At 36.1% G+C, this 15631-nt stretch overlaps 1 protein-coding gene across 5 annotated transcripts in view; it reads right to left on the minus strand.

The window, feature by feature from the left end:
• Ranbp9 (RAN binding protein 9) overlaps window positions 1-15631 on the minus strand; it is a 107349-nt gene that overhangs the window by 8461 nt on the left and 83257 nt on the right. For all 5 annotated transcript variants that reach the window (XM_048799817.1, XM_048799818.1, XM_015494027.2 and 2 more), the window contains 6 exons: window positions 13335-13519; window positions 9752-9864; window positions 8402-8510; window positions 6478-6668; window positions 4876-5020; window positions 1313-1434 (listed from right to left, as the gene is read on the minus strand). In XM_048799817.1, coding sequence (XP_048655774.1) covers window positions 1313-1434; window positions 4876-5020; window positions 6478-6668; window positions 8402-8510; window positions 9752-9864; window positions 13335-13519 — 865 coding nt within the window. The remainder of the gene's footprint in view (window positions 1-1312; window positions 1435-4875; window positions 5021-6477; window positions 6669-8401; window positions 8511-9751; window positions 9865-13334; window positions 13520-15631) is intronic.

A 15631-nucleotide genomic window follows, 5' to 3' on the forward strand; every position in this document is an offset into this window, starting at 1 on the left:
CCCCCCCGCATTCAATCCTCTGTTCCCCCTCCAAAACCACAGAAGATACCATATTTTACTAATCAGTAAAAGGATGAATTACACTATTAGAAAAATACTATTTTTAGAAAATATTTTTACATATCTTAACAATTATCAATATCATAATCATATTATTATATTATTATAATATAACTGTAAGTCATTAATAACTGTCATTAATATGATGAAGATGATGATAATGGCTAACTTTTAGTAAGTACTTTGTATTTTTAGCTTTCAGTAAATGAATAACTCATTTACTCTTCCCAGGGCCTATAAGATAGTTATTATTTTACCCATTTTACAGATGAAGAAACTTGAGGCACAGACCAGTTAGGCACTTTGTGCAAGGTCAAACAGGTAGTATGTGGTGACTACAGAAATCAAATCCAGGTAATCTTGATCTTCATCACTATGTTTAAAATACTCTTTGGAGGTTGAGGTTCCTGATATGTAAGAGCAAAACTAGGCTGCCTTTTTTTTTTTTAATATTTATTTTTTAGTTTTAATTGGACATAATACCTTTATTTTATTTATTTTTATGTGGTGCTGAGGATCAAACCCAGGGTCTGGCACATGCTAGGTGAGCACTCTACTGCTAAGCCACAACCCCAGCCCTAGACTGCCTTTTTAACAATTGGAATGTACACCTTTTAATCTTGAAAGCTAAGAAATCTAATATTGCTATGAAATTCCAACAAATAATTTATAAGATCTAATAATTTTCACTGTGTATTTGATGAGAAAGTTTGCTGGTGACTTGACTTTAGGATACAACTCACTACATAAATTATCAACAAAATAAATTATGCATACAAATATATCTTTGAGCCACATTTTTTAAAAAAATAGTGGGAGAGGTCCTACGTAAGCACCTTCTATGTGCCTAGCACAGTACTGTATATAGTCACGTTTATATTAAATGAATTTAAGAAACTATTTAATTAAAATTTATACATCATTCCTGATTCATTTGGCCATATTGACTTCATTGAAATAAGTACTAAAAGTTTTTAGATCTTCAACTTTAAACATCCTAACGGCTCAAAGTTCTGTAAGCTAGTTCTCCTGCATTAATGACAGCACTCAAGTCAAACTGGGCAAAGAGAACTGTCTGGATTTCAGAAGAAACTAAAAGTATCTCTACTCTCTTAACAAGCCACTCTGAAAAAGCTTAAGTTATTCATTCTTTAAATTTGGTTTATGCTCATCAGCTGTGAATCAGTACAAGTAAAAACATAACCTTGTAGCCATCATTTTTATTAAAAATGTAAGAAATATCACTGCAGACCCATTTCCGTGTCACAATCTTCCATTTCGTGGTCATGTTTTGAGGTACCATTTAGGAAGCCATTGGATGAGGTTTCTCCAACTCCATTGGAGTAGTGATCTGTTTCCATGTCTACATCATTACTGAAAATGAAAAAACAAACCTAAGTTTAGAAATATCATATTTGCAGCTTTGTTTAAAATCAGTCACCACTCAAGTGCATGGCCTAGTATAGACTAACTTTAAAAGGCAACAGCAATCTGGAAAGAAGGTTTTTGGTTAAATCCTGAATGGATTCAGAGCCAAACACCTAGCTGACTTTTAACAAACTCAAACCCGTGAGGACAAGAGAGGGAAAAAAGGCAGATGTGCAAAAGTGAAGTGATTTTGTGACTTTACAACAATATGGAGAAGTCGTACTGCAGGGCGATGATTCTATTTTTCAAACTCAGGTCTGCACTTCCCTGTTCAACTCCTGCCCCAGAATCCCCCCAGCCATCCCTCCCCCCTGCTCCCTGCACTCATTTCCAGCATGTAAAGGACAAACCTCACTCTCCAACAACTGCACCGACTCCCGGGCCACAGCCTTCTTCTGCCCTCACTTCACTCTGCTTCTAGACTGCTGCAGGTTCTAGAGCCTTTGTCAGTACTACTCAACAATTCTCAAAGGTAAATAATACTGCCCAAAATGAAGGTTTCAGAAAACTGTTATATACATTTATTAATGTCAAAATGAACCCCACTACCATGTACAACTATAATGCACTAAAAATAAAACAAATTTTTAAAACTCAAGTTTCATCTGCTCCCACCTTTTCAGCTTCACCCCCACCCCCCAGAGACTAGATTAGTGGCCAAGAGTTCTAACCTACTGCTGAGTCTCCATTTCCACTTTTTATTTTTGAGACAGGGTCTCACTGTGTTGCCTAGACTGATCTTAAACTCGAAAACCTGATTCCACCTTGCAACAGCTGGGAGCTCAACAAATCTCCAACTGCTGTCGGATGGTTTCTGGGCAGTTTCTGATTTTCATTCATTCCACACTAAATGAAATAACTACAACTCCCACGCTCTCACAAGCAAAACTCTATGTCCAATCTTTTAAGATTCCTCCTATGAAGATCTAGGTAAATAGTTTCATAACCCAGAGGTAAATATTTGATGAAAATTTAGGGAAATACTTAAATAAAAAATAATGACTTTTACCATAATAAAAGCAATTATAAATTCATTTAAATAATAAAACAAATGTAATCACTAGTTAATGCAGGTAGCACATTCACCTGTGTGTGTGTGAGTGAGAGTGAGAGAGAGAGAGAGAGCGAGAGCGAGAGCGAGCGCACCCCCCCCCACACAAGTGAGCACATGCATGTGTGGGTGTGGGTGCTCCTGTTTGTGAAGTCTGTAAGGTAAGAGAGATTTTGGGAGACGGGGACAATGGTCCTAGGACTCCGCACCAGACTTATTCAGTCAGAAATGTTTATTATCTTCACAAACTTAGAGAAATAAAACTTCAAAAATAATAACATACTAATTTTTTTATTCACTTGGGTTTTCAATTTAACATTTGAGAGGCACTCATTCATTTACACACATTTAAGAGCCTCTGAGGCAAGTTGCTAATCAGGTACGAGGAACATTATGTAACACCCTCTGTCCTACAATAGCAAATGGCCTATGCAAAGCTAATGAAGTCAGTCTAGTCCAGTGACCATGATCAGAACTGTCATCAAAGTCCATCACAGCATGGGGGCTGGGAGGATGATCCTAGAACAGTGACATATGAAGTTGAGTTTTGCAGACTGAACAGAAGTTATAACGGAGGGGAGGAGGGCAAGGGGAAGACCATTTCAGATGGTGGGAGCCATGGGGGGAAAGCACAGTTTGCTAGGAAGCAGTATCAGCTCAGCAACTTACTGCCTCCTAATCATTGACCTTTACATCTGTAAAATGGTTTAAACAGTTACTACCACCTTTGTCTATTTAACAATATTAATAAAGGAAAACGTTACCGAATGACTTTTTGTTTAACGCAGTTCAAACATTTACTGGCTTTCCCTTCTCTCTCACACACAGAAAGAAGGGATGCTATGTCATCACCCTTCCTTTAAGCTGAACTCAGGTAATAACAGGTCTATTTAGCAACTTCCAGCTATGAGGAGAGTATTTAAGAGAAAAACCACAAACTGACCACAACTTTACCACCAAAGGCTTAACCTCTATTAACAATAAAATGCCAATTATAAAGCATTAAAGGCTTAACATTTAAAAATTTCCATTCATGATTTCTTTACATATATTTGAGGGGGCAGGGTACTGGGGATTGAACTCAGGGGCACTCAACCACTGAGCCACATCCCCAGCCCTATTTTGTATTTTATTTAGAGAAGGGTCTTACTGAGTTGCTTAGTGTCTCACTTTTGCTGAGGCTGCCTTTGAACTTGTGATCCTCCTGCCTCTGCCTCCCAAGCCGCTGGGATTACAGGCGTGTGCCAACACACGTGGCTACTATAATATCTTAGTTATTATTTTCCAATATGTTATTAGCTACTGTGAAAGATCATCCCAACCTCCTCAGCAAAAGGCAGGCATTTTTATCCTGCCACTTTTGTGGTCCTCTATTATAACCTTATTGCACAACACCATTACTTTCATAAGTTTTTGTCACTGTGTTAGATAACCCAGAAATTTTGATTAAATCTTCAAATTTTCAAAAACTTATTTTTTAAAACACAGATTTCTTTCTGGTGAATCATATTTCCTATATGATTCCACACTAAAAATTAGGTTCTATCCTTCAATAAAAAAATGTTGTACTGATAAACATTCCCAATAAATGCACTGTGACTAACTAGTTAAAGTTATAAGGCCATATCAATATCAAACTGCTTCAGATGTTGATAATTAGATAGGATAAATGCACAAGAATTTGCTCCTGAACATTCATATTCAATTTAAGTGATTACATTTCATGGACTTTTAGGATCCATGAATATCAAACCTGAGTACGTCAAGGTTCACAGTACATTGATAAGAGATGTTATCTTCTCTCAAAGCTCCTCAAAGTCAGTTTGATACCTAAAAGACTGTTTGATACCTAAAAGGTCTTCAGTATTTTTGTCAAGCTACTGGCTACCAGTCATGTGCAAGCTCCTTAAAGACTTTCAAACTAAACATTTTACCAAGAAAACTCTCACAGAAAAATCAAGGTGTAAATTTATCTTATGTTAACATTAGAGGTTAAATATCCTATTCATGCCTTAATTTGAAAACAACAAATGGAATTTTCATGGTGATCTGAAGAGATTGGCAGGAAAAAAGATCCACAGAATCTTCCGTATGTCCTTCCATCTGTCATCATCATCTCACCAGAGGAAAAGAAGGTAGGAGAAAAAGGAACTAAAGTAAAAAGCCCACATGCATTTAGGAAACTGAAATACTTTGAGGAAATGGCTCCCTACTTTCTACTTTGTGGGGACCTGAGAACTCTCAGACCCTAAACGAGTCATATAGATTCTTTCAAAATTATTAACAATGATGACATCTATAACTTGGTCTTTTATACTAATGCAAAAGCTACCTACCTGGTGAAGTTGTTAACTTGTTGTGACCTTGACATATTTATACTGTTCAATTCTGGTACATTCAGATTGGATGACTGGTGTTTACTATGGCAATATGATTGATGTGCTTTATTTGATATTACACCATTACTACAACTTTCAAAACCTGGAGGGTACAGGGGGGAAAAAAGGTACCATATGGAAATAGAAACAACAAAAAAACAACATTAATTAGGCTGCAAGTAATGTCCCCATATTTGATTTTATATTAAGACTTTTCAGATACAGGAAAGTCAACGGACTATTTAAATAGTAAATAGCTTCTTTGAGGGTACTGAAAGCATTTCATTGTATGCTATAATTATTATCTCCTCTAACATTTCTTGTTTATGGATCTTACTTAATCCCCACGAGGGCACTACAATCATGCACTGCTTAACAATAGGAATACACTGAGAGTAATGTGCTGTTGGGCAATGTTGTCCTCATGCTGACATCGAATTGTACTTCCATAAACCTATTATACACATAAGGCCGAATGATACAGTACACTGCTCCTACTCCAAGAACCTGGATAGTATTTTGCTGTACTTATTACTGTAGGACATTGTTACACAATGATAAAATGGTGTATCTAGACAGAAAAGACACAGTAAAAATACCATGCAATGGGAATTTTTCTGCTCCACTGAAATCTCATGGGACCACTATTATATATATGGCTGCTCGTCAGTGACAAAAATATTGTTATGTGGCATATTCCCATCATCCCCGCTTGACATGAGTACATCATGGCTCAGAGTTTGTCCAAGTCTAAAGTGACTGTGTAATATTTAAAAGGTGTAGTGGCTGAGGATACAGACACAGGAATCATTCTCACTGTGCAGGATGAGGTCAACAAACGGAGAGGTATTAATGCAAAAACAGTACATACTGATTGCGAAACCAAAGGTGCTACAGTATGAAAATCCAAAGGTTCTACAGTATGAAAAAAAACACCACTACCTGATTTGTTTTACAAGTTAAATGTACAGTGGGAAGGTAATGTGCTGGGAAATACAGAATTAAAGAGATAAAGAGAAGAATGATAAGGGTCACTCATAAACCTGTAGATGTCACGAAAGCCAAGGTACAAGAGAATTTCAATGAAGAGAACACCAAAAACGACAGAGTGAAGACTGGCAAGCTGAAAGGGGAAGAGGAGAATATGGCCTGGGCAGACACAGACCTGACGACAGTGGCTGGGGAAAACTGAGGGAAAGATGCCAACCTAGCTTTGACAAGCTCTGGCATGAGATATTACAGCCACATCACCTTTAAAGCCATACTTTATTAAAACACACAGTTACCGTCTCATTACTTAAGGGTTGGATTTTAGTGGCAACTCATGTGGAATGCTGGCATTTGTTTATGAAGACCTACTAATAAGCTACTCTCAGAAACACCTATTCTTTCTGTTACTTTTTGGTACTGGATAACACACAAATCTGAATCTACAATTTTCAGAATGCCTGGAGATCAAGTATATATAACTACATATTATCTACCTCCAAATTTTTACAGAATTTTTAGGGGGCTCAATTTTATTAAAAAATGGGTGAAAGTTTCAATGTTGAATCTCACCAGAAAAATGTGCAGTACTTCCTTTGCCTGATGCTAAATTGTGGATATTCATTCCATGGCTGGGGCTCATGCTTGGACTACTAAAAGGTCGAGGACTAACAGGGTAACTGTCTTGAGATTTTGGACTTCGGCCTCCCAAACATCGCACTTCGCTATCTGTACCATTCACCATTTCTATAAATTGACGCACTCTAAAAGAAAGAAGAAAAATTTAGACAAGAATCTTCAAATAGCATTCTGTTTATGTAATAGTAATTTCTGAAAATAATTTAAAAGCTTCTATTTATCAGTAAGTTTGGTCTTTCCACAAAAATCACAGTACAGCACAAAAGACATTACAATAACACTACCCACTTTAATAACGATTAACTAAGAAAATGAAAGTCTATCTGCAGCTATAATAAATAAAACAGATACCACTGCTAAACCTAAGAATGATTTTAACAACATTTGTACTTGGAAGGAAATCAATCAGTGCCTTCGGGCATGGCTTTATGTGCATCAGATTCATAAATAACCTTTTCATAAATAGCCTTTTCCCCAACTTTCCTCACCCTCAGTCTCATTCCTAATCTCTTAACCAAATGAGCCTCACTTAAACTTTAAAACAAAATAACTCTCACCTGACATACAAAGGATTTCTGTGGCTTAAAGACTTGAAATCTTAAGTTCAGTAACTTCTGACTTTTTAAAATAACAAATATTCATAAAACCAACAAAACCTCAAAATTATGGTGGTTAGTATTCAAAAAACACACACAAAAAATTGTTGGTGGGGATGTAAAGAAATTTAAAACCTTGTGCATTTCTGGTGGGAATATAAAGATGCACCTAGGGAGGAAAACAATATAGAAGTTTTTCAAAGTGTCAAACACAGAAATACCAGATGACCCAGAATTCCATTTCCAGGTATATACCAAAAAGAAGTAAAAGCAAGACATTTATACACCTATGTTCACAACAGAGTTATTCATAATAGTCGAGAGATGGAAGCAATTCAAGTGTAAGTCAACAGACAAATGGATAATAAGGGGTATATCCATATAATGGAATATTATTCAGCTTTTAAAAGGAAGGAAATTTGGATGAATTCCTTGAGGACAGGGGTTGGGGTTGTAGCTCAATGGTACAGCACTTGCCTAGCATGTGTGAGGCACTGGGTTTGGTTCTCAGCACCGCATATAAATAAATAAAATAAAGATCCACTGACAACTGAACAACATTAAAAAAAAAAAAAAAAAAAAAAACCGAGGACATAACACTAAGTGACTAAGCCAGTCAAAAAGACAAATGCTATATGAAGGACCTAAATGGGGAGGGAAGGATGGGAGAAGTTAACATTTAATGAGCGAAGATTCAATCTAGAAAGATGAAAAAGCTTTAGAGATTGGGGTAGGGGACAACTGCACAAAAATTTAAGTGTACTTAAAAGTACAGAACTGTATTCTTTAAAATCAGTAAAAGTAGTAAATCTTATATTTTTAAAAATGCCCAGGAGAGTTACTATAAGATACTTTTCAGGAAGAAAAAATAAGACACCCATCTTCTAAACAAAATTTTCACATTTGTAATACAAGACAGATAAAAGAGCAAACACAGGAAAAATGCCATCTGCTTAGAGTCCTTAACACAAAAGTGTGGGCAGAGGTGGGAATGCCAGGGATTAAATCCAGGGACCCGCACAACAAGTTCAGCAAGGGTTCTACTACTGAGCTGCACCCCAAGCCCCCAAAAGTGTTCATAACTTGTTAACTACTATACAACAAATATTTTAAAGAAGGCAAAATAAAAATTAAACTCTGCTAGCATGACAATGGTTTTCATTACAATAACATATATATCAAATATGTGTAATATATATTATGTGTAATATAATATATATATATATATAAACATAAATAACAAGCTTATTTTAAAAACTCACTTTAATGTGAAAAGGAGATTGGGATTTCTTTCAAGTAAACTTGGGTATAACTGTTGTGTTGTTTCAATGGCTTCTCCCATTCTTCCTGCTAACACCAATTTCTGAATTCCTATTCAGAAAAAGAAAGCAAAACTGTAAGTTCTGTAAGAGTAAAAACATAAGCTTAGTGGATCCTCAGGTAAAGAGAAAACAAACAAACTTTAATTTCAATTTTGTTTTTAAAATCAGTTTCCATAAAAGCAATACAAAGAAAATTTTCAAACATGTTTTTTAAAAAATCAAAAAACAGGGCCGGGTTTGTGGCTCAGTGGTAGAGCGCTCGCCTGGCATGTGTGAGGCCCTGGGTTTGATCTCCAGCACCACATAAAAATAAAACAAATAAAATAAAGGTTAAAAAAAAAGAAAATTAAAAAAAAAAAAAAACAAGTACCTTTAAAACTATTTTTCAAATTGATAAACTAGCATAGAAGAAAAATACCTATTAAATAATACTGAAGTTTCAAACAGAAAAATTTTGAAGACTACATTTTTTAAAAAATTGTATTTAAAATGTCTTATGGGACCTTATGGGATTTAAAGGAATATAAGGCTTTGAAAAGATGTGAATTTAACAGACAATCACTGAACATTCACTTTTAAATTAGGCTTGAGGATACAAAATGAGTAAGTGATCATCTCTGACAGCTTTATTAAAGTAGTGAGAAAGACAAGTGTAACAATTTGCTACAACACAATGTCATCAGTACTATTATAACACTGTGACCCATACAAAACAATCCATAAAAAGATTGCTTTCACCCACCATGATCTTGCCCATCAAGTCATGCCCACCATGATGAAAGACAGCACTGGCTTTAGAATGGTTAAGTGTGGGCTAGTTATCAGGCTGACCTCCCCTCCTGCTTAAAATAGGCCCTGTAGACCTGGCCAGTACTAGGACCTAAGCAATAAATACTTGTGATCAATTGTATCTTAAAATTAGATAGCAATTTAAATTTAAGAATATTTTAATTTCTTTCACCTGTTTCATCAGGCCTACTTTAAGTATTTTTTAAAAAGGCTTTTTATTAAATGTATTTCCTGAAAACTTAAAGAATTTTTTTTCAAAATTATAGACATTTATTAAGAAAAATTTCTCCAAAATTATCTCCTTATATGTTGAGAACTCTGAAATAGCCCTATGTGAATTTTTAAAGCCAATTTTCAAAACTGTCCAAGAAAACTAATTATAGAGGCATCCATGTCAAATTATATTTGAAAAATTCTTAACTACAAAAACATAAATTTCTAAAAACCAAGCTTATAATCTGAAAACAAGTGTTAGCCATGCACCACAGACAGTGTCCTTACTTTGTCTATTCTTAATGGAAGCTAATTCTTCTAGAACCGTCTGGTCTGTAGATCTGGCAAAGGCCTCTGCTGTGGCACAGTACCCATGGTGGACTAAATAAGATGAAACCATTCTTTAAAAAGAAGAAACATACATCTTTTAGTAAAATACATCTTTCATACTACAATTTATATCAACAACATCTACACTGGTGTTACAAAATGAATCTCTTTCCTTGAAAGAGTTAAGGCTTTGAGAACCTCAACTTGAAGGTCAGTTGAAAAAAACATCATCGTACTCTAGTCATGCATATTTCCAAAAAAGATCACAGTAAACAATATATTGAGACTACTCTCAATAGCAAATAACAGATTAACTGTTGTTCTGAAGTTCAACTATGTCTTTATTCACCAGTGAAATGAGACTGGATCACAGGTGCAAACAGAAGACATGCTAAGGCAAATCAAGAAAAAGAGAGCCCAGAAGAAAGTCTATGAAGGTACTACTAATCAATGAGAAATCAGTCTTCTCATCTGTATAAATTACTATGGTTTTACACAGGAAATCAATTACTCAAGTATGACTTGAGAAATGACATACTAGTAAGATAATAAGTTCATTTTTTAAAAGTTTATTTTAAAAGCCACCAAGTGGTCAAAATATGTACTTACATCTCCCCACAAAATGTAGTTAGAAACACTGGTAATCCAACAACAGTAATCCAAACTGTGGTATCTCCACATATTTAACTGGTAAACCTGGTATGTCCTGAAAACTACTAAGGGCCAGTTAGAGAACTGGTGGGGGGCACTGGAATACGGAAAAGCAGGGATAGGGGACAGATTTCTAAGAATAAATTTTCATCTTACTTTAATTCAGTTATTCAGATTAATGTAATGAAAATGCAATCTTTTAGAATGGATTTCTTGAGAGTTCATGGTATCAATTTCATGAATATAATAATAATTTGGGGAAGGGCAACTGACTTAAGGCACATAATGTTTCCTCTACTACTATCCTGCATGATACTCAGTGGCAACCACTTTTAGAGGAATAATGTTGCAATCCATCCTGGCTCCAGATCATGGTGACTATGGGATTCTGCCTCAGGGCTGGCTGTCCTTTCAACTGTGCTGGACAAAGACACTAGTGTTCAGGTTCCGTAACACACATGATAATAGCTCTAGGACAGAAGCTTGCTTTCAGACTCATCATCATGTGTCCCAAGCACTGCCTCCTCCCCCCCCAAAAAAAACCCCAAAGAATTTTATTAGAGTTTTAAATTTAAGAATTCTAAAAGCAACCCAAAAGGACACAATTAGAATGAATTTTGTCAGACTGATGGTATTTGAAGGTTTGTTATTTTCTTGGCCTAGATTATTTGATGAAGATGGCTTTTAAATTTAATGGTTATGCCAGGTGTGGTGGTGCATGCCTCTAATCCCAGCAGGCTGGGAGGCCGAGGCAGGAGGTTCACAAGTTCAAAGCCAGCCTCAGCAACTTATCGAGGCCCCAAGCAACTTAGTGAGACCTGTCTCTAAATACAATATTCAAAAGGTCTGAGGATGTGGCTCAGTGGTTAAGTACCCTTGGTTTCAATCCTCTGCATGCATAAATGAATCAATGAATGAATGAGTAAATAAATAAGTAATAAATAAAAAGGTTATGTAACTTTTCATTTTCTACTATTTCAATCTTTAAGGGCTACCATTTAATACTAATGACACTCAGCTGGGCATGGGGCACACACCAGCTACTTGGGAAAATGAGGCAGGAGAATCCCACGCTCAAGGCCAGCCTCAGCAACTTAGCAAGAGCCTGTCTCAAAATGGCTGGGGATATAGCTCAGTGGTAAAGCGCCTCTGGATTAAATTCCCAGTACAAAAACAAACAAACAGCCGGGCACAGTGGCGCACACCTGTAATCACAGTGTCTGGGGAGACTGAGACAGGAGGATCATGAGTTCAAAGCCAGCCTCAGCAAAAGCAGGGCGCTAAGCAACTCAGTGAGACCCTGTCTCTAAATAAAATATAAAACAACTAGATCAATTTAATCTATCAGTTAAATTCAACAAATATGAATTTAGCACTTCATACATGTAAATCCCTATGCTGGGTGCTTGCTAGTCTTGCTAGTCCTAAAAGCTGTTTTCTCCTTTGTAATAACTTATTTAGGTGGTTTGAAGCATTACTTATTCAACCAGTGTCACACATTAGGGTGTTGATTTCTTTCTATTTTCCAGAAGAATAAAAATGTAAAGCCAAGTTTAAAAAAAATAATACATATATATATAAAGGGCTGGGGCTATGGCTCAGTGGTCAAGTGCACCTGAGTCATCTCTAGCTCTTTGGCAAAGGTAAAGTCTAAAAGTTAACTGTTGTAGGAATTTTATTTTTATGCTAACTTCTATAATAAATAGGCTGGGAACCTTTGGCAAATATTTGTATAATTCCATTTCTACATAGTTGTAATTTGACAATTATTTGTGCTCTGCTGTTGGTTATCCTCCACCATTATTACTAATGAGTTCTGATTAATGTATTCACTTTTTGAGAATCCTAACTCCATAGTCACTACGCCTTGGCCTTCATTCACTATACCTATATTTAATAATAGTTTATACAAGTAAGCTTTAAAATTACTTAGTACTATTTTCTAAAAATTCCTTTAGATAGAGGCTTTTGGTTAGATTTTTCTATTTGGTATAGGAACAATTACAATTTCCATGAATCTAAATGCTAAATAACAAATATTTAGCAAAAGGGATTCTAGTAACCAAAAATAGTGGGTATTACTTTTACAGAGTACACCAAACACTGGAAAACTTAAGCCAAATTCTGAAACAAAATGTACATATCATATATGTATTCCAATACAGTGAGAGAGAGTGTGTGTGTATGTGTGTGTGTATATGTGTGTGTGTGTGTGTGTGTGTGTGTGTGTGGCGCGCGCACATACGCATGAGCACTTTAATGGGGATTGAACCAGTGGTATTCTACCACTGAGCTACATCCCTAGCCCTCTTTTACTTTTATTTTGTGACAGGGTCTTGCTAAGTTGCTGAGGCTGGCCTTAACCTTACAATGCTCCTGCCTGAGCCTCCAGCCACACCTGGTTTCCAATACACTTTGATGGTTAGAAAAAGCAAAGAATTCTTTTCTTCATGTAAATGTGAACAAACAGAAGTTCATGTCTAAAAACCAAAGATGCTGAATTATGAAATCTTAATTATCCCTCTGAATTTAGCTTTTACATCAACATTATTCAAAGTTGAATTATATAACCCATAGAAGTCACTAAGGATTTGTTATTATGGTTAACAAATAAATTAATAATCCATAGGCTAGCCTATGGGACCTCTGTCACTTTACTTCCTCCATCAAATTAACCCAAAGTGAAACATCATTCTGGTTATGTAGTTAAATCAACATTATCTTTAACTGTGTTAAAATAGGTGAAATAAAAATCACTTTTTGAGCCATCAAAATGTAATCAATAATATATTAGTACAATCAGAGTTTAAATTAATAGATTTAAAAGCTTTCATGAATACCTAAAGAACAAATATCTTATGAATCATAATTCCCAGCTCTTCCCTCTTACTTCTGTATCATGGTCTGCCATTCTCCTTCTCGATCTCCAATAGGGAACCGGTCTATCTGTGCCTGTATTTTGGTTCTCCATTCTCGCATGTAGTCTTCTATATCAAACACAAAAGGATGTTGCCCAAAATTGGCATCAACCACTTCTCCTGGTGTCTGAAGCCCCACAGTAGGATACAAATTTGGCTGTAAAACAATATATTTTATTAAAATTCTATCTAGTTTATATTAAAAACATTCTTTTAATTCTTTCAAAGAACAGAACCACAAATTTATTCATGAATATTTAAAAGTTCCAATCAAAATATTGGCAGAGAAAAACAAATGTAAAATACATTATGTATTAGATGAGAATATATCACTTCCTGCAATCTAATCATCAAGGAAAATACAACAAAATATGAATCTTTATTTATTGAGGAACCATGCTATATTATACCATGTGACAATGTGTCTGTATGAAGATGCCATTCTTGTTCTTTAGAGACTATGTTATGTAGTAATTACAGAGATTAAAATACACATTACTTAGAGGTTTATCTCAGCTTTTATATAAGAAACATTCCTAGGAATTGCATATTTAAACTAGTTCCCTTAAAAGTACTACCACAGCCAGTCATAAACGACTTTAAATTTACTACTTTTATTAGCCTATACATTTGGGAGGTCTCCCTTCACAAAGGGAAGGTGATAAGAACTTAACTATAAGCAAAAGAGTGGGGAATTTTTTATAGGAAAATTCAAATGTACACTTTTCAAGGGAGGAAAGAATATATCTGAATATTCAAACTCAAAAACAAATTCAGATATGTGCCAAGATTCCAAGGCTAAACAATCAAGTGTAAAGGTGGTAGCTTCAACTATGCACAAATTACATGAATCTTTTTGGCTTTATCATCAATTAGCTGCTACATCTGAAAGGAGAATGTATGACTGCAGTGTTTATGAAATCACATAGTCTAACCACTGTAATAATCCACTATTAAGAAAGGAAAATTGAGACTTGGAGTTAAATAATGGTTATTCTGCTAACAAGTGGCAGAGATGGAATTACAACACAGCTTTATCTGACACCAAATGCAAGCTCAATTTATATTCTAGTAACTTCAAACCCTACATCATCTCTATTCTCTGTATTTTATTTCTTTGCTTTACTTTTTCAATATAAAATGAGATAATCGGAGTGTGAATGCAACATTTTAAAAAATTTCAAAGCAGAGAACCAAGAGGGTGTGTTTAAAAACAACTGCTCAACAACCAGAGACAAAACAAATACTGTGTTAAAAAATATAAAGTCCCACTGTTTTATGAAAAAGAATGATAAAGGAAAACATTCGAATGCATTTATTCTTCAAAATCATTAGAAATACATTCAAAGATTTCTGAGCCAAAAGTAGGTGAGATACTTAGTACTATCTTATTTCAGCAATGAGAAAACTAAGACCTAGACAGCTTACAGGTACAATCCAAAAGCAAAGAGTTTATTAATTTTACTACATAAAGGGAAAAAATTCATGTCTCCATACTTTTAACACAGTATACCTCCCATTAACCCCATTACAGAATTATAAGATACTTTTAAAGCAAAAATATAGAAAGCCAAAGACAATGAAGACATCAGTAAAGTGAAAGGCAATTCTAGTCAATACTGAAGACAAAGATGACTAGTTGGAGCTCTGAAAAATCACAACAAAAACTACACAACTTGCAGGAGAAAGACAAAGTGACAATAAACATACAAAGAGACACAACCTCAGCTTTTCACAATGCAAATTCAAATATGCAGATTCTTTTGTATATCAGGTTCAAAAGACTGAGAATATCCAATAAAGTTAATGTGTGCTGAGAAAATGAGCCCCCCTCCACCATACACAGAAATGTTAATGCACACTCCACCTGCACTGCCTCCTGGAGCTGTGGGTGGCCACTTGGTGGAGCAGCCTGGGCCCAGCGCCTGACCTGCCTCTCCCCTCCTGGGCCCCGGCTCTCTCCTCCAGCCTCCTGTGAGGCACCATGGAAGCAGTGCCCACCCTGGGTGCCTGGAGGCCTGCACACCCTGCAACTCTGTCTGAATAAGGCGACAGGGCCGCCCACCGCCCACCCAGCATGGAGGTGCTGGCCCCCAGTGGCCAGCAAGCCAGGGGAGAGCATGGTCAAGTGGCAGGCAGTTCTGCTACAACATGACAGCCAATTTGTGGTGGATGGTGAGTGGGGCGCGGGCAGGACTGCGGCTCAAACCTGGCCTGAGTCTTCCTCTGGGCACCCGGGGGGCTCTGCTGGGGGAGCCGGGGCGAGAGC

This window comes from Marmota marmota, unplaced genomic scaffold, assembly GCF_001458135.2.
Source record: "Marmota marmota marmota unplaced genomic scaffold, marMar, whole genome shotgun sequence".
Classification (NCBI taxonomy): Eukaryota; Metazoa; Chordata; class Mammalia; order Rodentia; family Sciuridae; genus Marmota; species Marmota marmota.